The 24,878-nt window shown below is 43.6% G+C and overlaps 1 protein-coding gene across 4 annotated transcripts in view; it reads left to right on the top strand.

The window, feature by feature from the left end:
- The window catches only part of LOC129715327 (partitioning defective 3 homolog), a 954,144-nt gene that overhangs the window by 539,680 nt on the left and 389,586 nt on the right, over positions 1-24,878 (top strand). For all 4 annotated transcript variants that reach the window (XM_055665210.1, XM_055665202.1, XM_055665217.1 and 1 more), the window contains exons 8-12: positions 2,134-2,259; positions 2,592-2,974; positions 7,520-7,659; positions 10,895-11,023; positions 14,618-14,656. In XM_055665210.1, coding sequence (XP_055521185.1) covers positions 2,134-2,259; positions 2,592-2,974; positions 7,520-7,659; positions 10,895-11,023; positions 14,618-14,656 — 817 coding nt within the window. The remainder of the gene's footprint in view (positions 1-2,133; positions 2,260-2,591; positions 2,975-7,519; positions 7,660-10,894; positions 11,024-14,617; positions 14,657-24,878) is intronic.

The following is a 24,878-nucleotide window of genomic DNA, read 5'->3' as shown; positions in this document are numbered from 1 at the left end:
ACAACTGAAATGCCAATCTAGTTGACCCATTTTTGAGGGTATTTGAGGAAGAAATAGAAACATAGAAATTAGGTGCAGGAGTAGGCCATTCGGCCCTTCGAGCCTGCACCGCCATACAATATGATCATGGCTGATCATCCAACTCAGTTCCCCGTACCTGCCTTCTCTCCATATCCCCTGATCCCCCAAGCCACAAGGGCCACATCTAACTCCCTCTTAAATATAAACTGGCCTCAAACCCTCTGTGTGGCAGAGAGTTCCAGAGATTCACCACTCTCTGTGTGAAAAAAGTTCTTCTCTCTCGTTTTAAAGGACCCCCCTTATCCTTAAGCTGTGACCCCTTGTCCTGGACTTCCCTAACATCGGGAACAATCTTCCTGCATCTAGCCTGTCCAACCCCTTAAGAATTTTATAAGTTTCTATAAGATCCCCTCTCAATCTCCTAAATTCTAGAGAGTATAAACCAAGTCTATCCAGTCTTTCTTCATAAGCAAGTCCTGACATCCCAGGAATCAGTCTGGTGAACCGTCTCTGCACTCCCTCTATGGCAATAATGTCCTTCCAAATGTTATCTGAACACCAGAAGAAGCTCTAATATTCTAGCAATACTCTTGGATCTTTTATGCACGCTGTTACAAGCAGTTGCGATCTCAATTTAATTAAAATCAACACCTCCAACAACACTGATGCTTAAATACTATTATTATGTACGAGCTGAGGTTGAGTGCCATGGGCTTGGAGTTTGACTTAATCAAGTAACTCTTGTATTGCATTAGTCGTTTATGAAATCAGTCCTCACAGGGAGCAAACTGGAAATTCTGCTGTCCTCTGCTTTTAGATTTAATTTTGTATGATAGGAAGGACTGCAATGTTTTGAACCAATTTGGCTTTAAATTCTAAAGTGTAAACCTGCAATAATTATCTGCAGATGGACAAAAAATGCAAGAGTAACTCAGCGGAACAAGCAGCATCCTCCGGATGGAAGGAATGGGTGACGTTTCGGGTCAAGACACTTCTTCAGACTGAGAGTCAGTGGAGGGGGAGGCACAGAGATAAGGAAGTGTAAGGTGTGAAAGTGAGCTGGAGAGCACGGGGAATCACAGAGGGGGCAGCAGCAAGAGAGCATGTGGCAGAACTGTCATCGGAGAGTAGTCGTACCTTGAGGAGATTTTGCAGTGGATTTGTAGGAAGGAACTGGTGCTGGTTCACACAAAGATAGACACAAAATGCTGGAGTAACTCAGAGGAACAGGCAGCACCTCTGCAGCTCTGTAGACCCAACAACAGGTTATGTTTAACTTTTGGTGGTGTTTTAGCAAAAACCGTAATGTTGCCACTTAAAGGGCCTGTTCTACTTTCACAACCTAATTCACGACCTCTGCCGAGTTTGCCCTTGACTCATACTCGTAGCATGGTCGTAGGTAGGTCGTAGGTAGGTCGTAATGCTAGTCGTAGGTACTCGTGGCATCAAGTAGGTCAGGGCGTTTTTCTACCATGATAAAAAATGTCCACGAGTAAAAAAGATTGTGAATTAGGTCGTGAAAGTGGGACAGGCCCTTTAGTGCAGCAATAGCATTTTTTAGCACATGCAGAATGTATATTTCATTTTGTAATTGTTGCTTTTAACATTATCAGTATTCTTTGTTTGTTTGGATCCAGCACAGAAACTGCCCTTCAGCCCACCGGGTCCGCGCCGACCCGCGACCTCCGCACACTAACATTATTCTGTACACCCTAGGGATAATTTGCACCTATACCAAACCAATTAACCTCCAAACCCCAACGTCTTTGGAGTGTGGGAGGAAACTGGAGTTCCCACCGAAAACCCACGCAGGTCACGGGGAGAACGTACAAACTTGGCGCAGACAGGCACCCATAGTCAGGATTGAACCTGGGTCTCTGGCACTGCAAGGCAGTAACTCTACCGCCGTGCCACCGTGCTGCCCTATCATGGCGTGAGATGGAATTTGAGTCACATTGGACTCAATTAATCTCTATCATTGTAGCTTGGTGTTCAAAAGGCAAGCTGAATGTTGCTGCGATATTGCTTGCTGTAACTGGAGAGAATTTTACGCTATGTGTTATGCATTGTACATTCAAGTGCTGATGACGAGCTGTGACCATTCTCTTGCAGGACCCTGGGATTATTGGTCAAACGCCTGGAGAAAGGTGGTAAAGCTGAGCGGGAAAAATTGTTTAATGAGAATGATTGCATCGTCAAAATAAATGGTGGTGATTTGCGAAATATCCGATTCGAACAGTACGTATCTGCATGATGTATTCTTAAGTCTCAACCCAGGGTAGATCTGTACCGTATAAATCGTTGAGTTTTGGTAATGGTACCGAGTTTTTGCTTTTCAATATAATTTCATTTCTCTTAAAAAAAAGTGCCTAACTGATAATCTCTCAGCGCACATAAATATTAAATGTCAGCGATGTAAATAAAATTTCAATCAATTTAATATTTAGCGAGTTGGTGCATTTGCATAAAAAGCCTTTCATGCTATGTAATTAAAGATTGTAATTATGTTAATAATCTCTATGAAGACTGATGGCATCCATTTGTTAATATCTCATCTTTCCTAAATCTAGAGCACAACAAATGTTTCGCTTGGCCATGCGTTCACATGTTATTTGGTTTCACGTGGTCCCCGCAGCAAATAAAGAGCAGTACGAACAAGTTCCTTTTGGTGATAAAAATGCCAGCTTTTCCAATCGGATCAATGTGGATACTCAGGGCAATGATCGAACGAGTGCGATGAATGCAAATCTGGACGAAACCCCGCAGAGGTTGCCTCGACCAAGCAGTGAGGCGGATCAGTCTGTTTCATACTCTCACCTACCTCACAATCATAATTCAGCGTCTAAACCACCAACAGGCCAGAACCCGACTCCCCAAAGAATGAACTCCACGCCTACTGCAGGTTTCAACACTAAAAAGGTCGGGAAGAGACTCAATATTCAGTTGAAAAAAGGTGAGAAAGTGATAAGTACAGTCTTCTTCTTGCGAATGAAACATAAACCAAAGGAATAGTTAGATCTCTTTAGAGCCGGGTGTTGAGCAGCCAGGTTGTTGTCTCTGTGTCAATGTCTGCCAGGCCCCGACACAGCTCCATTTGGTGGGTGGTAGAGCGGGCACCCAGAGATGACATGGTTGGCTGTCTGTTGTTCTGCTCTACAGTCACAGGCTGGGCTCTGGCGGAGCCCCCATCTCCACATGCTGTAAGTACAGCACAGTTGTGTTATTTCCTCGTCGATGTATTGAAGGGGTTTTTGTTCATGTTGCAAAATTTGAAAGACCCTCAGAGATTTTCTGTGGATTGAAAAACAATTAAACACCACACACATCCAAGCTGACAAAGAATCATTTGAAGTGGGTGCATTAAAGATGTGATGAATAAACAGCTTTTTATCAAACTGATTCACAGGAGCTTGATATTATTGGCAATGTTGGTATTTCTTCCTCATGTCTAATCGTCCCTGAATTCTGGGGGTAATTAAGAGTCTATCGTATTGGTTCTGTCGGCACATATTACCCAGCCCTGGAAAGATCAGTTGATTACTTTCCTTGAAGGACATTAGTGATCCACTTACATTCCAATACTTTAACCTGAGATATAGGGTTGTTTTTAAATCTTATTTCCAATAATTCGTGTTTGAAACAAAGGGGCTGAGAAAATTAATTCTCCCTCTTCCGGCTCTTGCAAACAATTTAATATATCCTACGAGGTATGATATGCATTTATAGATAAGGTTCTGCAACCTTTTCGATTCACCTTGAAATTAAAAATAAAACAAAGCAATTTTCATCCTTGCAGTCTCAGCCATGGTTTGCACGTGGCTCTGATGCAGAGAACAAAAGCAGTCAATGCCGACAGAATGTCTCACAGCAATAACTCACCTTTGATCCCTTTCATATGGTAAAATATTACAAGATACTTAATTGGGTGGATTGTAATAAATACTCCAGAGTTGAACATATACTCCATGAGTTGAACAGTTCAGCCACGGTGGCGCAGCAGTAGTTGCTGCCTTACAGCGCTTGCAGCACCGGAGACCCAGGTTACATCCCGACTACGGCTGCTGTCTGTACGGAGTTTGTACGTTCTCCCCGTGACTGCGTGGGTTTTCTCCGAATTCTTCGGTTTCTTCCCACATTCCAAAAACGTACAGGTTTGTAGGTTAATTGGCTTGGTAAGTGTAAAAATTGTCCCTGGTGTGTGTAGGATAGTGTTAGTGTGCGGGGGATGCTGGTGGGCATGGGCTGAAGGGCCTGCTTCCGCACTGCATCTCTAAACTAAATATGGAATGTGGAAAACGGAGAACAATGGCAATTTGGTCCTTGAAACACCATGGTGGGGCTGGTCACCTGTGGAGACTTCTCTTGGGTCAGTGGGTTGGGGGGGCGTGTGGGACCAGGGGCCAGGCCTCCAGATGTAGGGAGTGGACTAGCTGCATTGTTCAACCACATGAGGGCAAAAGAATCCTGAGGTATATTTAATGTAATTGTTTATGTGGATTTGATGTGGGAATGCTGGTCGAATGTTCAGCTGGAAGAATGTTTCATGTTTTAATTTGGTTATTTTCTGCAAGTGATGACGGAGAAGAGATGACCTTGTTCCTCAACTAAGAGTAGATGATTTTGAATACTCAGCAAATACGACATTGGTGGAGAGAAGCAGTGCCGATGTTTCCTGTAGGGGAATCTTTCATTAGCAATGGGAGCATTTATGAATGCAACAGGTCACAAATGTTAATGGTGTGAAATGAAAGAACATGGTAATTATGAATAAATAATGAAAGGTGCCTCCAGGAAGTTTAAATAGAAGGTGTACAGGTGAAATCTGAAATAGCAGAAGAGGGCAAATAAAGGAGGCAAAATGCTGGAATTAAGAAATACGCAGTTGAATTGGCTGATGACCTTAAGCAGCTGAATTCAGTTTTGAGCTCTGAAGTTTGTCATGTGCCCAGTTGCAAGAGATGCTGTTTCTTCAACTTGCTTCAAGCCTCTCAGGAACGCTATCAGAGGTTAGATTGTGGACTGGGATTGTAGTTAATGAGATGGTAGACTTAATATTCTTGATTTGGCTGTGGTAGATTGGAAAACCACATGGAAAGATCTGACACTCACCCCTCTCATACTCCCCCACCCCGCACCTCCCCCCATATTTATTATCAACATATTTGTTATCCAATCACCAATTCATCTCCTTTCAAGGTTCCTGTCGCCTTGTTGGGCCTCATCAGTGTCCAAGGCTCTTGTGCATGGACTCCCTCTTCCCTTCCCCCCTCTCCACACCCCCTCCCTCACTCTCTCCAAGACACAGTTAAAAACCGACCTCTTTGTCCGAGTTTTTGTTCATCTGCCCTGCAACGTCTCGGGTGGACAGCTATTTAATTCTGTTTTTCTTGTTCCAGTTTTGTAATGGCAAAATCCATTGAAGGTGCCATGTAAATCTGTATTTGTGTCAGACATTGCCACGCAAGTCGCTTATTAAACTACTCCCTTTCTCCGATACCACTCCACTCTGACCATTCACCTTGATTCCAAACCGATAATAACAGCACCTGCTTTGTAAGTGTGAGCATGTAGAGAGTCCAAACGTTGTTTTTATTAAGACATTACATGTTTGGTTACAAGCGAGTTTGGCGCACTCTAACATAAAGCCATTGTTGCTGGCGTTGCGTGAGGTTGTCGACTCGAGCCCTCGAGCTAAGTTTCTGCTGTTGTTGCAGGGCACACCTCTTAACTGATGGCGTTCTCTTCCCGCCAAATGCAGTCACGTGACCGTTCCAGTTCTGGTGACGAGGGTTCAATCAGTAAGTGGCTTGACCACCAGGTGGCGCCACACGCATTCCGTTCCTCAGCATCAGCGTTCTTGTGGCCACTTTGGCCACAGTTATAAATTGACGTTTAATTACTCCAAGCTGGGGCGATGTTGCCCAGATTAATTTCACATAAAAGCCCTGGAAGTAACCAGATGGAAGAGATACTTTTCATCCACTGACACTATATTGAAAGCCAAACAGAATACTTGTAAACCAAAATTAATGACACTTGCAGCAGAATCTGCAACTGAATGAAATAACTTCCACTTGAGTGGATAGTTTTAATAACCTTCCTAATGTACCTCAACTCCACTCCTAACATGCTTGTTAAATTATAATAAGGACTATGTTTTAGATTAAAACATGCTGAGCCCCCATTTATAATTGTTACACACGTTCCTGGTTTGAGTTTCTCGTTGGTATTTCATGCAAGCAATCATCTTGCCAGAAATTCATAACACAATTATTCTAATAATTGAATAAGGTCACTGATCCGTTTCCGTCAACATGAGATGTTTACCTTCCGTGATGCAGGGTAATTGTCATTCATTTGTCTCATAGAAAGGTCAGATTGTGAACTTTATAGCTTACAGATCTTTGAGCCGTGGAAAAAAACCGTCTGTTCTTAAGTTTATGCCTCTGACATGAGTCATAGAGTGAAACAGTATGGAAACAGGCCCTTTGGCCCAACTTGCCCACACCAGCCAACGTGTCCCAGCTACACTAGTCCCAGCTGCCTGCATTTGGCCCAACTTGCCCACACCAGCCAACATGTCCCAGCTACACTAGTCCCAGCTGCCTGCATTTGGTCCATATCCATCCAAACTTGTCCTATCCATGTACCTGTCTAACTGTTCCTTAAACATTGGGATAGCCCCTGCCTCAACTAAGCCTCGACTAAGCATTGGAACATTCCCCTTCTCGCATTTCGTCTTCTGATTTATTCCCTGTCTAATTGTTATGACCAATAATTTTTTTATTTAAATTTTCCTTCAAACTTTACCCCTAGCCCCCAAGCTTAACTAATTGGATATCTCAAAATATATGCAATACTCATATTTTGTTATCTAATGACCAACTCAACTCCTTCCAAGGTCCCAGTCTGAAGAAGGGTCTGGATCCGAAACGTCGCCCATTCCCTCTCTCCAGAGATGCTGCCTCACCCGCTGAGTTACTCCAACATTTTGGTCCCTGTAACCTTGTTGGGCCACATCAGTGCCCAAGGCTCTTGTGCACAGAACTCCCAGTTTTTTTTTTTTTTGGAAGGAGAACTTGATATTTTACAGCTTTGTTGACGTTTGACAGTGTAAAAAATGTCCAGCAGCGTGCTGTGATCTCAGCCCAGTGCCTACGGAGTCTGAAAATAAAAGTCAGCCACTTGCAGGGGAACAACACGAAAGCAAATCCCAATAACAGTGAACAGCATTCTGCATATGTTTAACATTTTATTTAAATTTTGCCTGAAGGCTAACATTGTGCTTTGCACTTTCCGCTCATTTAACATATTAAAGAAATTGCACCAATAATTGCAAAAATTATATGCATTGCCAAAAATGGAAGCCTTTTTTAAATTTCAGAGAGAGTTTGTGTGTTCCACCATCCAAAATTTATATTTTTGTTCTATTATTAATGATCATTCAATCCCTCCTCCAGCAAAACATCAAACTAAAATGTCTGCCTTGCTCTGTCAGGTCCTGAGGGTCTCGGCTTCAGCATCACATCGCGTGATGTCCCTGTTGGTGGTTCAGCTCCGATTTATGTGAAGAACATCCTTCCTAAGGGTGCAGCCATCCAAGATGGCAGGCTGAAGGCAGGAGACCGTCTGCTTGAGGTGGGTGGACACAACAATACAAATCCATCCATTGTCAGCTTTTCACTTCAAAACCGTCTGTGTCCCAGGAGAGCTTCGAGCATGTTTTATCATGCTGTAGGTGGAGCTAATGAACAAGAACTGTGTATACAGACCTGCCTGTGGTAGTGAAGTACGCATTTTTGCCCCATATAGTGAACAGTATTAAAATTAGCAGCACAAATGTGTGTATTTTATGATTTGTAGGTAACTTTTACAATGCAGTTATACATTCGCAAGTCTTCTTAAATAGTTTATGATTTTGTTGTATATTTATGTTGCCATGACATTTAAAAGTTGGTACGATCTGTGTTGAAATATAAATAGCCGTGTAATAATATCCATTGTGAGCAAATAAAATATAATTGTCTTGAATAGCTTTAAAGGTAAGTAATAATAGGACAATAGAAAGGATAGCCTGGACTGTCATTTTGCTGTTAAATGGTTAAACATTTATACCATTGGCTTGTGTGTTAAACTGAAGCTCTGTTTAATTTTACTAAAGTAATTGGCAAGGGCAGTAGTTCTTCCAAGTACCCATTCTCCAGATGTACAGGATTAATGTTTATGCACCATCCGAAGAAGGGTCTTGACCCGAAACTCTTCCTGATGCTCGTGAGTGGTCTCCTCGTGAGTGGTCTCCGCGTACTCGTGGCCTCAAGTAGGTTGCGGCGTTTTTTTCCAGCCTGATAAAAAATGTCCATGAGTAAAAAAGAAGGTCGGCATGGAAAAAATTGGAACTTTTTACTCGTAGGTAGGTCGTAGTAGGTCGTGATGGTAGTCGTAGGTAGTCATAGGTCGGTAACTGGCCCGAGAAATTAAATGCAAACATTACATAATTTTCTCATGTGATCATTTTCCACTCGTAGCTAGTCGCAGTTGGTCTTAGGTGTGGAAGACTGAGGTCGAGGGGAGTCGTAGGAGGTCGTAGACATAGTCGTAGGGGGTCTTTTACACGACCTTGACATTTTTTTCAACTCGTCTAGGGTCTTCTAAACTCGTGGATTAGGTCATCCAAGTGGGACAGGCCCTTAACGAATATATCGGAAGGAACTGCAGATGCTGGTTTACACTGAAGATAGACACAAAATTGCTGGAGTAACTCAGCGGGACAGGATCTCTGGAGAGAAGGAATGGGGCTGCAGAAGGGTCTCGACCCAAAACGTCACCCATTCCTTCTCTCCAGAGATGCTGCCTGTCCCGCTGAGTGACTCCAGCTTTATGTGTCTGTCCAACGGATATATACATCAGTCTATTTTCCCATTTTGATAAAGAAAGAAAGAAATATTGTCCTCACCTGACAAATTAACTATAATGTTTGAGAGATTGAATTGGCCGCAGTGAACTGTGAATCGGATAATGAGAGGCTTACTTGTAATCAATACAAGATAAGGATGCACCACAGTGGAGGCATGCATGTTGAGTTTCCAGCTGGTCAGTGTATGATTTGTGGACAGCAGGTCATTAATGAAATGTGTACTGAAGGAGAAACGTGGGAATTGAAAGCTTCCTATGATGTCCTGTTCCCAGTTTGGTTCTCTATTTATGTCAGAAATGGTTTCTTGTCAATTGTAAAAGATGAAATAGCCACACATTTGGATCGCAGTAACAGGATCGGTCCGAGTCAGCATGGATTTACGAAGGGGAAATCATGCTTGACTAATCTTCTGGAATTTTTTGAGGATGTAACCATGAAAATGGACAGTGGATGTAGTGTACCTGGACTTTCCAGAAAGCATTTGATAAGGTCCCACATAGGAGATTAGTGGGCAAAATTAGGGCACATGGTGTTGGTGGTAGAGTGCTGACATGGATAGAAAATTGGTTGGCAGACCAGAAACAAAGAGCTGGGATTAACGGGTCCCTTTCAGAGTGGCAGGCAGTGACTAGAGGGGTACCGCAAGGCTCGGTGCTGGGACCGCAGCTATTTACAATATACATCAATGATTTGGATGAAGGGATTCAAAGTAACATTAGCAAGTTTGCAGATGACACAACGCTGGGTGGCAGTATGAACTGTGAGGAGGATGCTATGAGAATGCAGGATGACTTGGACAGGTTGGGGGAGTGGGCAGATGCATGGCAGATGAAGTTTAATGTGGATAAATGTGAGGTTATCCACTTTGGTATCAAAAACAGGAAGGCAGATTACTATCTAAATGGTGTCAAGTTGGGAAAAAGGGAAGTACACCGGGATCTGGGGGTCCTTGTTCATCAGTCTATGAAAGTAAGCATGCAGGTACAGCAGGCAGTGAAGAAAGCGAATGGCATGTTGGCATTTATAACAAAGAGTATAGGAGCAAAGAGGTCCTTCTGCAGTTGTACAGGGCCCTAGTGAGACCACACCTGGAGTATTGTGTGCAGTTTTGGTCCCCTAATTTGAGGAAGGACATTCTTGCTATTGAGGGAGTGCAGCGTAGGTTCACAAGGTTAATTCCCGGGATGGCAGGACTGTCATATGCTGACAGAATGGAGCAGCTAGGCTTATTGAAACAAGGTAGATAGATAGATAGATAGATAGATAGATAGATGATAGATAGATAGATAGATAGATAGATAGATAGATAGATAGATAGATAGATAGATAGATAGATAGATAGATAGTAGATAGATCTGGATAGTTAGATAGATAGATAGGATATTAGATAGATAGGATCTTATTAGATAGATAGATAGATAGATCCTTTATTGATAAATTATGTTATCCATACAGACAGCATCAGATTGTTAAGGGTTTGGACACGCTAGAGGCAGGAAACATGTTCCCGATGTTGGGCGAGTCCAGAACCAGGGGCCACATTTTAAGAATAAGGGGTAAGCCATTTAGAACAGAGACGAGGAAACACTTTTTCTCACGGAGAGTGGTGAGTCTGTGGAATTCTCTGCCTCAGAGGGCGGTGGAGGCTGGTTCTCTGGATGCTTTCAAGAGAGAGCCGGATAGGGCTCTTAAAAATAGCGGAGTCAGGGGATATGGGGAGAAGGCAGGATCGGGGTACTGATTGGGGATGATCAGCTATGATCACATTGAATGGCAGTGCTGGTTCGAAGGGCCGAATGGCCTACTCCTGCACCTATTGTCTATTGTCTATAATGCGCACAAATTTTCAAGTGTCGTATGGGAAATTCCCCAGGAATATTATTAACCTGGTAGATTGAGTCCCTGTTTAAAAATATATATTTTTTAATTATTTTTTTTTACTTGCCTTTGCAATTTCAGGTGAATGGTGTTGATTTGACGGGGAAAATCCAAGAGGAAGTGGTGACACTGCTGAGGAACACAAAGATGGGTGGATCTGTCAGTCTGTTGGTGCTACGGCAAGAAGAAACCTTTCTCCCACGAGAGCTGGTGAGTAGAACACCTGCTAGTTGGACAGTGCTGACCTTCTGTCCTTCGTGTAGCTTTGGTTAGTTTTAGAGATACAGCGCGGAAACAGTCCCTTTTAGTATACAAACTTAAAGCACATAGTATTGGGGGTTCAGTATTGATGTGGATAGAGAACTGGCTGGCAAACAGGAAGCAAAGAGTAAGAGTAAACGGGTCCTTTTCACAATAGCAGGCAGTGACTAGTGGGGTACCGCAAGGCTCAGTTCTGGGACCCCAGCTATTTACAATATATATTAATGATCTGGATGAGGGAATTGAAGGCAATATCTCCAAATTTGCGGATGACACTAAGCTGGGGGGGCAGTGTTAGCTGTGAGGAGGATGCTAGGAGGCTGCAAGGTGACTTGGATAGGCTGGGTGAGTGGGCAAATGCATGGCAGATGCAGTATAATGTGGATAAATGTGAGGTTATCCACTTTGGTGGCAAAAAACAGGAAAGTAGATTATTATCTGAATGGTGGCCGATTAGGAAAGGGGGAGGTGCAACGAGACCTGGGTGTCATGGTACATCAGTCATTAAAAGTAGGCATGCAGATGCAGCAGGCAGTGAAGAAGGCGAATGGTATGTTAACATTCATAGCAAAAGGATTTGAGTATAGGAGCAGCGATGTTCTACTGCAGTTGTACAGGGTCTTGGTGAGACCACACCTGGAGAATTGCGTACAGTTTTGGTCTCCTAATCTGAGGAAAGACATTCTTGCCATAGAGGAAGTACAGAGATGGTTCACCAGACTGATTCCTGGGATGTCAGGACTTTCATATGAAGAAAGACTGGATAGACTCGGTTTGTACTCGCTAGAATTTAGAAGATTGAGGGGGATCTTATAGAAACTTACAAAATTCTTAAGGGGTTGGACAGGCTAGATGCAGGAAGATTGTTCCTGATGTTGGGGAAGTCCAGAACAAGGGGTCACAGTTTAAGGATAAGGGGGAAGTCTTTTAGGACCGAGATGAGGAAAACTTTTTTCACACAGAGAGTGGTGAATCTGTGGAATTCTCTCCCGCAGAAGGTAGTTGAGGCCAGTTCATTGGCTATATTTAAGAGGGAGTTAGATGTGGCCCTTGTGGCTAAAGGGATCAGGGGGTATGGAGAGAAGGCAGGTACAGGATACTGAGTTGGATGATCAGCCATGATCATATTGAATGGCTGAAGGGCCGAATGGCCGAATGGCCTACTCCTGCACCTATTTTCTATGTTTCTATGTTTCGCCCACCAAGCCCACACCGACCAGTGATCTCCGCTCACTAACGCCATCTCCACACATAGGAGGGACAATTTTACATTTATGCCAAGCCAATTAACCTACAATCCTGTACGTCTTTGGAGTGTGGGAGGAAAACAAAGATCTCGGAGAAAACTCACGGGGAGAATGTACAAACTCCATACAGACAGCACCCGTAGTCAGGATCAAACCCGGGTCTCTGGCGATGTAAGGCAGCAACTCTACCGCTGCGCCACTGTGCTGCCCATATAGCCTTTGCTATACGATGGGACGCACCTCCAGCCTTTAGCAGTGGGGAGGCGACTCATTCTCTTTGTAACTACATTCAGAAACAGTGACTCATGGTCACCATATTCTTGAAAGCTTCTCAAAACAGTGGGTGCAAAATGCACATTTGATCATTCATAGAATCAAAGCGTCACAGTCATAGAGTGATAGAGTGTGGAAACAGGTCCTTCGGCCTAACTTGCCCACACGGACCAACTTGCCCACACGGACCAACTACACTAGTCCCACCAGCATGCGCTTGGCCCATATCCCTCCAAACATGTCCTATCCATGTACCTGTCAAACCGTTTCTCAAACTTTGGGGTAGTCCTTGCCTCAACTACCTCCTCTGGCAGCTTGTTCCATACACCTACCACTCGGATTCCTATTAAAGCTTTTCCCTTTCGCCTTAAACCTATGGTCCTCTGGTCCTCGATTCGCCTACTCTGGACAAGTGACCCTGTCCATCAACCCAACTGATTCCTCTCATGATTTTATACATCACTATAAGATCTTTGGCTGCAAACTTAAAATGCTTCAATTATTTAATTTAATCTTTGAAATGCACAACAAGTTAGGATGGAATCTTATTTTCCTGATGAATTTTTACAAATTCTAATCTGAATCAAATTAACTTCTTGCGGTCACATTCATATTTAACATTATACCTGTATGGCTGAGTTTTTGCCACCAGCTGTAGCCCATATATTTTTCACAGAGAGCCATAATTGTTGACATGGTGTACCTTTAGGAAGCAAGCTGTTTAGGAGCAGAATTAAGTCACTCGGCCCATCAAGTCTACTCCGCCATTCAATCATGGCTGATCTATCTCTCCCTCCTAACCCCATTCTCCTGCCTTCTCCCCATGACCCCTGACACCCATACAAATCAAGAATGTATGTATTTCTGCTTTAGAAATATCCATTGGCCTCCACAGCCTTCTGTGGCAAATAATTCCACAGACTCACCACCCTCTGACTAAAGAAATTCCTTCTTCCTAAAGGAATGTCCTTCCTAAAAGAACGCCCTTTATTTCTGAGGCAATGACCTCTAGTCCTAAACTCTCCCACTAGTGGAAACATCCTCTCCACATCTTCTATTTTCACTATTTGGTACGTTTCAATGAGGTCCCCCCTCATTCTTCTAAACTCAAGCGAGTACAGGCCCAGTGCCGTCAAAAGCTCATCATTATCATGCACTCATTGCTGGTATCCAGTTAGATTGCTAATTAAAGGCTGATCTAAAAATGCATGCACTGAGTCGTCCAAGTGAATGGTAAAAGAACCATTTAAAACTTGCATTTACACCACAAATGAACCCAACTATTTTCTTAAAATTCAACCTTTCAAATAATTGCCTGTACATCATTTACATATTTTTCCTCTGCTTCCTGTGTGTGTGAAGATAATTTATTTTGTCATGCATGTTACCGATAAATTCTTGACTACTCATGCCATAATGGGTGGCACGGTGACACAGCGTTAGAGTTGCTCCCTTACTGCTTCAGAGTCCCGGGTTCAATCCCGACTACGGGTGCTGCCCGTACAGCGTTTGTGCATTCTCCCTGGGACCTGTGTGGGTTTTCACCGTGCCTTTTAGTTTTCTCCCACGTTCCAAAGGCGTAAAGTTGTGATTTCACTGAAAGTCCAAGTTAACTTCTTCATGACATTCCCGATCTGTCATGAGGCCATTGAATATTTTAAAGACTGTAGTTACAAATTCCTTTCCAATGCAAATTTAAAATATGCACTTGTGATTTATTAAAATGTTCTGGTTTCTTTAAAAAGAAGGTGGTATCTAATTAAAGCTATAAAACGTTTTTTTTGTCATCTAGAACACACACATTAGATAACATTCTCCTTCAAGCGAGTGGAAGAAGGATTTTAAAATATTGGAGCCTCTCGGTTCTATTCTCCCCACCATAGTAATTGATCTCAGCTGTAAAACAAAGCATTCAAGGGCATCTTTACCATTCAAACACGGGTTGTCTTTGTTACTGTTTTCATCTGTGTTGCACACATGCTCGCGCCTCTTACACCATATGTTTTTATCCTTTGTTATCTAGAAAAAAGAATCGATTCAGATGCAGGGGCCAAGTGACTTGGTAAGAGTTCTGTGTTTTTAACCAAGCAAACTGATGGGGAACATCTGACACTGAAGCAGAAAATCAGATTTGCAGATGCACCCTCTGAATGTACTTTTCTGAAGTGTAGTCTTGATTTCTTACTGATTTTAGTGCCATAACTAAGACGGAAAAACTGAAGAAGTCAGTTCATTCAATTTATCATAACAGGTGAAGACATTTGTCTAGGAAGGAACTGCAGATGCTGGTTTAAACCGAAGGTAGCCACAAAAAGCTGGAGTAACTCTGCGGGTCAGACAGCATCTCTGGAGAAAAGGAATGGGTGGCGTTTCAGGTTGAGACCTGAATTAGGATCTCGGGCCGGAAAAGTCTCCCATTCCTTTTCTCCAGAGATGCTGTCTGACCTGCTGCGTTTTACCAGCTTTTTGTGTCTATCTTAAGATATTTGTTGTTTCACATTTACGTACAGAAATCTTGATCAAATCAACCAAAGTCGTGTGCAGCTGATTATTCAAATCAGTAGTATCACAAGCTGCTGCACAACTTGAACCTAAATTCGCGATATTCTAATGCTTTGCATATTTGTACGGAGCTGGAAGACTATTTTTGAAGGAAAGCATATTTAATTTATTTTCCAGGTATTTCATATTTTCCAACCTATTCAGCATATCTATGCCAGTGTGTGTATGTGAAGCGACTCACTGAATATCAGTACTAGAGTTTGTGTGGTATTTATGCGATACATCAATGAAAGTGCATTTAAGAGGGCCTATAAATTATCTGTAAATGCCATTTTGTATTCTACCTTCTTAATTTGAAAAGGGGTTGCGAATTACTTATAGGTGCTTAGTTTGCAAAATATGTCTAATTATTTTCCTCTGATGTACAATAGACCAGATGGTGCATGAGAGTGGAGAGAGGAATGGCAACAATACTTATATGTTCATCATGTTTCTTTATTCCCATATTTAAACACAATATGGTGGTTATTTGAGTGAAAAATATGCTGCATTTGGTGTTCAATCATATCAAAGGGGACAATATTCATTTCTGTTGGTAATACTTATTTATATTGGCACTGAAATATTTGCTGACTTGGAAAATCTATTCGGAGCTACTATTGTTAGATCTAGGTAGAGTTTGTTTTACTGTTTCACAAGAAGTAGATCACCCTGTGCCACATTAAAATATACTTTCCATTGCAGTTTATGTCCCAATTAATCAAGTGTTTTTTTTAAATGAGAAGCCACCAGGTCATTAAAGCAAGGTTAACATGATAATCTCTGACATAAATGAACCATTTACCAAATTTATCGCAAGAGCTGCTTGGCTTTCAATGGCTGTCTGCCCATTTTTTCATGATCTGCATCCTGACTGCAGAACCAATCATAGTATAACTGGCTTCGGAGAGATTCGCCCAACACCTCCGCTCAGTATGCATTAACCAACCTGATCTCCCGGTGGCTCAGCACTTCAACTCCCCCTCCCATTCCGAATCCGGCCTTTCTGCCCTGGGCCTCCTCCATGGCCAGAGTGAGTCCCACTGCAAATTGGAGGAGCTGCACCTCATATTTCACTTGGGTAGTTCACACCCCAGCGGTGTGAACATTGACTTCTCCAATTTCAGGTAGTCCTTGCTTTCTCCCTCCTTCCCCTCCCCTCCCCAGCTCTCCCACAGCCCACTGTCTCCGCCTCTTCCTCTCTTCTTCCCGCCCCCTCCCCCGCACCCCCACGTCACTGAAGAAGGGTCTCGACCCGAAACGTCACCTATTCCTTCGCTCCATAGATGCTGCCTCACCCGCTGAGTTTCTCCGGCATTTTTGTCTACCAAACGGTAATGGGCGCAATGTATTGAAAGTGCCAACAATGAAGTGGCAAGATGTCGTGTTACCAGCTATGTAAACACGCATTCCTGGGTAACAATACAGGGTTCCAAACCAGGTACCCATGACGGAGGTACAGCAAGTAAAAAAATGCCTTAACATCAAAAGTTGATGAGTTTGAGAAACATTTTATGGTTGTAGGAAACCAAACATCATGGTTACTATATAGGCAGTTCTATTCGTTCTCAAAGACTTGCTTCGATAGCCATTACCTCTCCGGGAAGTAGGTTAATGGCTTAATGGCTCCTACAGTTGCTCTAAGAGATGTATTTGGCAATTTAGCCAGGTAAGCTTAAAAGTTGCTTATTAAATGAACTGTTTTCCCGTTGCATTACTGACCAGTGGTTTCAATCTCCTGCCTCCATAGAACTTTTCTGCCTCACCCGCTATTGATGTTTAGAGGATTGGCTGTCTTGCAGACAGATAATTTTAATGTCTACCAACGAGCACCAGGCCGGCAATGGGCGCAATGTATTGAACAGTGCCAACAATGAAAATGGCAAGATGTCGTGTTACTCAGCAATACCTTACTCCATCCTATCACCCTTGGTATTCAGACACTCTCCGTCGTCTCCGCGCATTCAATTCTCTAGGCCCTCACCCCCTCATCTTCACCATGGACGTCCAATCACTCTACACCCTCCATCCCCCACCACGGGTTCCACAACCAGAAGTACCCAGCCACTGACGCGAGGTACCTTAGAAACTTCACGTTCGACTCCTCCCACTTCCTCCAAACAAGGCGTAGCTATGGGCCACGCATGGGCCCCAGCTATGCAAAAGTTGATTACGAGCAATTTGTTCAGACATACCAGGGCCCCATCCCCGACCTTACCTCCGCTACATCGGACTGCTTTGTGCCACCTCCTGCAAACCAAACATGACTTCATCCACTTCACCACTAACTTCCATCCGGCACTCAAATACACCTGGACCATTTCCGACACTGCCCTACCATGCCTTGACCTCACTATCTCCATTTCGGGTGATAGACTTCTAACCGACATACACTATAAACCCACTGCTCCCATGGCTATCTGCTACACTTCTTCCCACCCTGCTTCCTGTAAGGACTCCATCCCCTACTCCCAATTCCTCCGTCTACGCCGCATCTGCTCCACGGATGGGCGTTTCCACACCAGGACATCTGAAATGTCCTCACTATTCAGGGAACGGGGGTTCCCCTCCTCCACCATAAATGAGGCTCGCACCAGGGTCTCTTCCATACCCCGCAACACTGCTCTCTCTCCCCATCCCCGCACTCGCAACAAGGGCCGAGTCCCCCTAGTCCTCACCTTTCACCCCACCAGCCGTCACATACAAAAAGTAATCCTCCGGCAGTTTCGCCACCTCCAACGTGACCCCACTACTCGCCACATCTTCCCATCTCCCCCCATATCTGCCTTCCGCAAAGACCGCTCCCTCCATAACTCCCTTGTCAATTCTTCCCTTCCCTCTCGGTCCACCCCCTCCCCGGGCACTTTCCCTTGCAACCGCAAGAGATGCAACACTTGTCCCTTTACCTCCCCACTCGACTCCGTTCAAGGACCCAAGCAATCGTTCCAGGTGTGACAGAGGTTTACCTGCATCTCTTCCAACCTCATCTATTGCGTCCGCTGCTCTAGATGTCAGCAGATCTATATCGGTGAGACCAAGCGGAGGTTGGGCGATCGTTTCGCCGAACACCTCCGCTCGGTCCGCAATAACCAAGCTGACCTCCCGGTGGCTCAGCACTTCAACTCCCCCTCCCACTCCGCCTCCGACCTCTCTGTCCTGGGTCTACTCCATGGCCACAGCGAGCAGCACTGGAAATTGGAGGAACAGCACCTCATATTCCGTTTGGGGAGTCTGCACCCCGGGGGCATGAACATCGAATTCTCCCAATTTTGTTAGTCCTTGCTGTCTCCTCCCCTGCCTCAGCCCCCCTGCTGTCTCCTCCCATCCCCCAGCCTTCTGGCTACTCCTCCCCCTTGTCACCCACCCCCCGCCCCCGACAGGTAAAGGGTTGAAAACGTTGCCTATTTCCTTCGCTCCATAGATGCTGCTGCACCCGTTTAGCTTTTTTGTGTACATGTTTAGATAGTTTAGTTTATTGTCACATGTACTGAGGTACAGTGAAAAGCGTTTGTTGTGTGCTAACCAGTCAGCAGAAAGACAATATGTTTAAGAAGGAACTGCAGATGCTGGAAAATCGAAGGTAGACAAAAATGCTGGAGAAACTCAGCGGGTGAGGTCGCATCTATGGAGCGAAGGAAATAGGCAAGGTTTAGGCAAAAGATATATTGGTCTCAATTGCTGGAGGATTTGAGTAAAAGAACAAAGGTGCCTTGCTGTCGCAACAGATAGCTTCGATATCCCATCTGGAGATGTATGTGCCATGTTCCAGAAGGCACAAACCATGACTCCTGGTTGTCAGCTCTGAGAACAGGTAATTTGGTAGATGTGTCATTATATTATTAAAAGTCTGATCTTGACCACTTCCTGTTGTCCTGTATATTGATTTTAGAAAGTGATTTTTGGCCATCTTACTCAGTCCCCCTCCGCTGCGCAGGACAAGAGGATTTTTCCCATCGATGAAAAATAAAAGAGTTATTAGTGTTTGAAAAATGTTGAGATTCTCTCTCCTGAAGGCCACGCCCCTTCCGGAGGGATGATAAAACCCGGAAGTGTTGAGTGCCTCAGTCAGTCTCTGAAAGATGGGGGAACGAGAGGGTCACGTCTCTCAGACTGAGCTGTGAATAATACTGAACACATGTCTACTTAACTGTGAGTGGTTTTACTGACCTGTCAGTGCCCTTAATGTGGTTTGAAAATATAGTTTGGAAAAATGCCTAAATGCTAAAGCTGTATTGCCTTTGGTTTGGAAATGCAAAAGCTGTGTTGCCTTTGGTTTGGAAATGCTAAAGCTGTGTTGCATAATTAAAGTTGCCTTGCCCAATTAAAGTTGCCTTGCCCAATTAAAGTTGCCTTGCCCAATTAAAGTTGCCTTGCCTAATTAAAGTTGCCTTGCCTAATTAAAGTTGCCTTGCCCAATTAAAGTTGCCTTGCCCAATTAAAGTTGCCTTGCCCAATTAAAGTTGCCTTGCCCAATTAAAGTTGCCTTGCCCAATTAAAGTTGCCTTGCCTAATTAAAGTTGCCTTGCCTAATTAAAGTTGCCTTGCCTTCCTTGCCTTCTATATAATTAAAAGTCTAATCTTGACCACTTCCTGTTTACGCTTTATATACATTTTAGAAAAAATGCTACTATGCATGGCTGTGATTTTTGGCCATCTTACTCAGTCCCCCTCGCTCATCAGGTGCCGAGGAATTTCCACATCGATAAAAAACAAAATAGTTATTAGTGTTTAAAAATGTTGAGATGTCCCTCTCATGTCAATCATGCCGTGAAGGCCACGCCCCTTCTGGTGGTAGGGGGGGAGGGACTATAAAACCCAGAAGTGTGGGCATGGCTCAGTCTCTGCAAGATGGAGGAGGGAGAGGTCACGACTTGCTGTCTTTATGGCCTTGCACCCTGCTTGAAATGGTATGAAACTGCACTTGAATTTGGTGGCCTTGCACCCTGCTAGAAGCGGTAAGAAACTGCACTTGAGTTTGGTGGCAGATCAATTTCCCTCCTGGGATAAATAAAGTTCTATCATATCGTGTCATGGGTCAGGATTGAACCTGGGTCTCTGGTGCTGTGAGCAGGATTGAACCTGGGTCTCTACCAGCAGCGCCTCTGTTACCTGGATTGGAGAGCATGAACCATAAGAAGAGGATCTCCTTATGGTTTGGTTTTGGAGTGTCAGAGACTGAGGGATGACCTGATAGAAATATATAAAATTACAAGCTTTCAGCCAGGGTAGCTGGTTCGAGACTTTTTCTCAGCGTGGAAATATCAAATTCTAGAGAGCATAGCTTTCAGTTTTAGTTTAGTTTAGTTTAGAGATACAGCACGGAAATAGGCCCTTCAGCCCACCACCATCCAGCGATCCCCGCACATTAAAATTAGCACATTAACACTATCCTACAAACACTAGGGATAGTTTTACACATACACCCAGCCAATTAACTACAAACCTGCACGTGTTTGGAGTGTGGGAAGAAACCGAAGATCTGGGAGAAAACCCATGCAGTCGTGGGGAGAACGTACAAACTCCGTACAGACAAGCACCTGTAGTCGGGATCGAACCCGGGTCTCTGACGCTGCAAGTGCTGTAAAGCAGCAACTCTACCATGGCCGCCGTGAGAGGGGGAAAGTTTACAAAGAGGTTTTATGAGGTATGCTTTTTTCCATTGAGAGTGGTTAGTGCCCAGAAAGCATTGGTGATGGTGGTGGTGGTAGACGTAGATATGACAGCAATGTTTAAAAGGCATTTGGACTGAAACATGAACAAGCAGGGAATAGAGGGATAGAGCATGTACAGGCAGATATGAGCGAGTTCACGGTCAGCATGGGCATTGTTAGTGGAAGGTCCTGTTTCAGTGTTGAACAGTCCTATTGTAATGTGTAGGAAGGAACTGCAGATGCTGGTTTAAACCAAAGACAGACACAAAAAGCTGGAGTAACTCAGCGGGCGGGCCAGGCAGCATCTCTGGAGAGAAGGAATGGGTGACGGTTTGGGTCGAGACCCTTCTTCAGACTAGTTGGGGAAAAGGGAAATGAGAGATATAGACAGTGATGTAGAGAAATAAAGAACAATGAATGAAAGATATACAAAAAAGTAACAATGATAAAGAAAACAGGCTGTTGTTAACTGTTTGTGGGGTGAAAACGAGAAGTTGGTGCGACTTGGGTGGTGGAGCGATAATGCCTTGTGCAGGAAGGAACTGCAGATGCTGGTTTAAACCGAAGATCGACACAAAATGCTGGAGTAACTCAGTGGGACAGGCAGCATCTCTGGAGAGAAGGAATGGGTGACGTTTCGGGTCGAGACCATTCTTCATTATTTCTTCAAATAATGCCTTTCTCATTTAAAGATGAGAGCGTTTAAGCTTCAAGCCCACAAGAGTGGAAAGATTATAGGCTGTAAACATATTGGGTGTGGACTTGATGAAGACGAATAGACTGCTACAACGGGCATTGCAAATTGCATGTGGCAAGGAGAAATTCTGAAACTATCAACACAACATATTTTGAAAGGAAAGGCTCCCTTCTTGACCTAGTTTGTCGATTGATTTTTGGAGGTTAGTTGAACAGGGAAGAGACCTTGTTATTCATCAATAACAAAAGATAACAGTTGAATAAATCTCTTTCTGATCCCAGCCTATTGCTCAGTAACATGCAATTTGAGCCAGAGCAGTGTGGAAGGGATACATTTAAGCAGAACCACTAAACGTTGGTACCTCATTCACTCCACCACAAGGGGTTTTATATTCCACTTAGCCTATTTGGTTCTATCAACATTTTTCCAGTCCACTCTGCTGCAATTTAAACGTGCTGGATATCAACTTCATTCTGTTAATAAATGTGCTCGGAATTTATTCCTACGGTAATTTCTGTCAGAGTGCTAGTCATTGCTGTCGGGGTTTTGATTTATTGTGGCGCGTTTGTGTTGCTGCAGTTCTCAAAGGGCTAATAATCAGAAGTTTTGAAGTGAAGTGTACGTGCAACTCCGCTGCTAGAATACAAATAGGAAAATAACTTGGTTTGGGAAGTGTTAGGAAGTTATAACGCAATCTCGCATCAGGTGTGGTATAAACCATGGGGGTGACATATGGGTTTCATTTTTCCTTGGAGTGAAGCAGGCATTTCTGAAAAGAAAGCCTCCTTTTTTCTTAACCTCTTTGTGTTGGGATGTACTGGATGAAATGCGACGGAAAGGCAGGTGATCCAGGAGTGGAATGTCGACAGCACCACGCTAATGAGATCTCTGATCTCTCATTTCAGAAATCCATGCCATGAAAACACTAAACTGCGGGGCCCCATAGCCATTGAACCACACCAACAAAATGAATCAGGCTGAGCAAAATGTTCTCACCACATTGTGGTGGCATTGGAAAGAATAACATTCAGCAAGGCACATTATGATAAATTATGCCGACAGAGAAAGATGGAGCATGTGGAAATACTCAGACATGTCCGTTTTAAACTGAGGTCCAGAGGAAAGAAGATATGGTTATCATATGCATAGGCAGCTAGTCCTTTGAGCGGCTGTGGAAATTATTTCCCTTTTTTGTTAAGCATCCTGTGCGAAAACTAAATATAAATGCAATGATAACCTATAGTTGTTTGTGTGATTTTCGTTGTAGAAAAGTTGTTGTGTTTCAGACAAATTCTAAACTAATGTTGAAAACATCTGTGCAAACACCTTGTGTAGAAAGGAACTGCAGATGCTGGTTTAAACTGAAGATAGACTCAAAAAGCTGGAGTTACTCAGCACATCAGACAGCATCTCTGAAGAGAAGGGATAGGTTACATTTCGGGTCTGGAAGAAGGGTCTCAACCTGATACGTCACCTATTCCTTTTCTCCAGAGATGCTGTCTGACCCACTGAGTTACTCCAGCTTTTTGCGTCTATCTTCTGTGCAAACAGCTTTGCAGGTCTCGGATAGCTGATCAAAATAAGCTTGAAATGCTGCAATATGCTGCCTATGTAAGATCTGGCAGTGCTCTCAACCCTTCTTTGCTTCTCTCGGTCCCTGTCATATTTTTCCTGCCCATGAGGAACTGAAATTATGGGTTCGTGGGAAAGTGTTTTTATGATTCAAATATGCTACAGGCAAAATGTTCAGATCTCAATTTGTGGCTAAAATCCTTCTTTCAATGATTAATTTGTTAACCACTCTGAAAAAAGTTTTTTTTTTAAAACTCTACAGCTCAAGGGATATCTCAGCCATTCACATATGGACACAGCTCTTTTCCTACATTTGTGGCCATGATGGTTTACTCTGCATTTGATTTTAAACAAGACTGTTCTGTTTGCTTTAATTTAGATTTTTAGTTTATTGGAGCTACAGCTCAGAAACAGGCTCTTCGGACCACTGAGTCCGCGCCGACCACCGATCCCCGCACACTATCACTGTCCTACACACTAGCGGCAATTTACAATTATACCAAGCCAATTAACCTGCTTGGTGCTCCCTCGAGAGACCCCACGCAGGTCACGGGGAGAACGTACAAACTCCGTACAGACAGCACCCGTGGTCAAGATCGAACCAGGGTCCCTGGTGCTGTAAGGCAGCAGCTTTACCGCTGCGCCACTGTGGTCAGGATCGAACCCGGGTCTCCAGCTGTGCAAGTGCTGTAAGGCAGCAACTCTACCGCTGCGCCACCGTGGCCACAGTTCTAATCTGACGGCCTCCAAGAACTCTTATCAGCAGTAGGTAGTGATCAGGAATGCCTGGTTTAGTTTCAGATCCACGCATGCTTAAAGCCCTGTTCCATGTACGAGTTCATTCAAGAGTTCTCCCGAGTTTGCCCTGATTCGAACTCGGAGATTTATGGTAATAGCCACTCGTAGATACTCGGGGCTCTCGTGGACATTTTTCAACGTTGAAAGATCTTCACGAGTCTTCCCGAGCCTACCGCATTTCCGGAATACCTGCCGTTAGCGTTACGAGCCGCTAAGTGACGTCTCCGAGCTCCGACGTACCCGCTACGTTCATTCTACGTGCTTACCACGAGTTTGAATTTATTTAAACTCTGGAGAGCTCATGAATTAACACACAGTGGGACAGGGCTATTAGATTAATGCTCCTTGTCCCACATGAGATTAGCAAATCCAACTCTTTTAATACAAATCTTCTTTTATAAACAAAACATACACAGAACATACACTGAAATTTTGAACGTACTTCAGGAACAGCACAGACAAGGGTATAATTTTGTGCACAAAATTGAATTTCAGAGTGGTCTAGTGCTGTTTCAATGTTCCTGTTTCATGCAACTTGGGGATATGTGAAACAGAAATTCCCTTGATGGTTTTTCTTCCTTTCAACTTGCCTGCTGTACATTCTCTTATGTGTGTTAAATTAAAATGAAATTGACTTTAAAGGAGCAGCAGTAGATGTAAAGAAGAAATATGGAAATGGATAAAAAGCTTGTCAGTGCACAAAGATGAGAGAAACAAGTTTGATAAGAAGGGAAAAAAAGTGTAAATAAATTGTGTAGGAAGAAATCAGTGCAGAGAAAAGTCTTGAGATTTACTTCAATGAACTTCAATCAAAAATGTTATCATAAATGGTCAATCAGATTCTTTCACTCATTAGTTCTGACCTTTATATGTATGGAGTAATCCATAAACGCAGCAGAAAAAAACTCTGCATAAAATTGCACTTCGCATGGAAAAGGGTTGAAAATGCTTAAGAGGAAAACAAATTGTGTTATTGTTCATTGGCCACTGAAATTGTATTGACAAAGTAGAGTAACGATTGTCAA

This window comes from Leucoraja erinacea, chromosome 2, assembly GCF_028641065.1.
Source record: "Leucoraja erinacea ecotype New England chromosome 2, Leri_hhj_1, whole genome shotgun sequence".
NCBI classification, from domain to species: domain Eukaryota; kingdom Metazoa; phylum Chordata; class Chondrichthyes; order Rajiformes; family Rajidae; genus Leucoraja; species Leucoraja erinaceus.
Note: the sequence above shows the minus strand (reverse complement) of the source record. Positions and strands in the feature narration are given on the sequence as shown.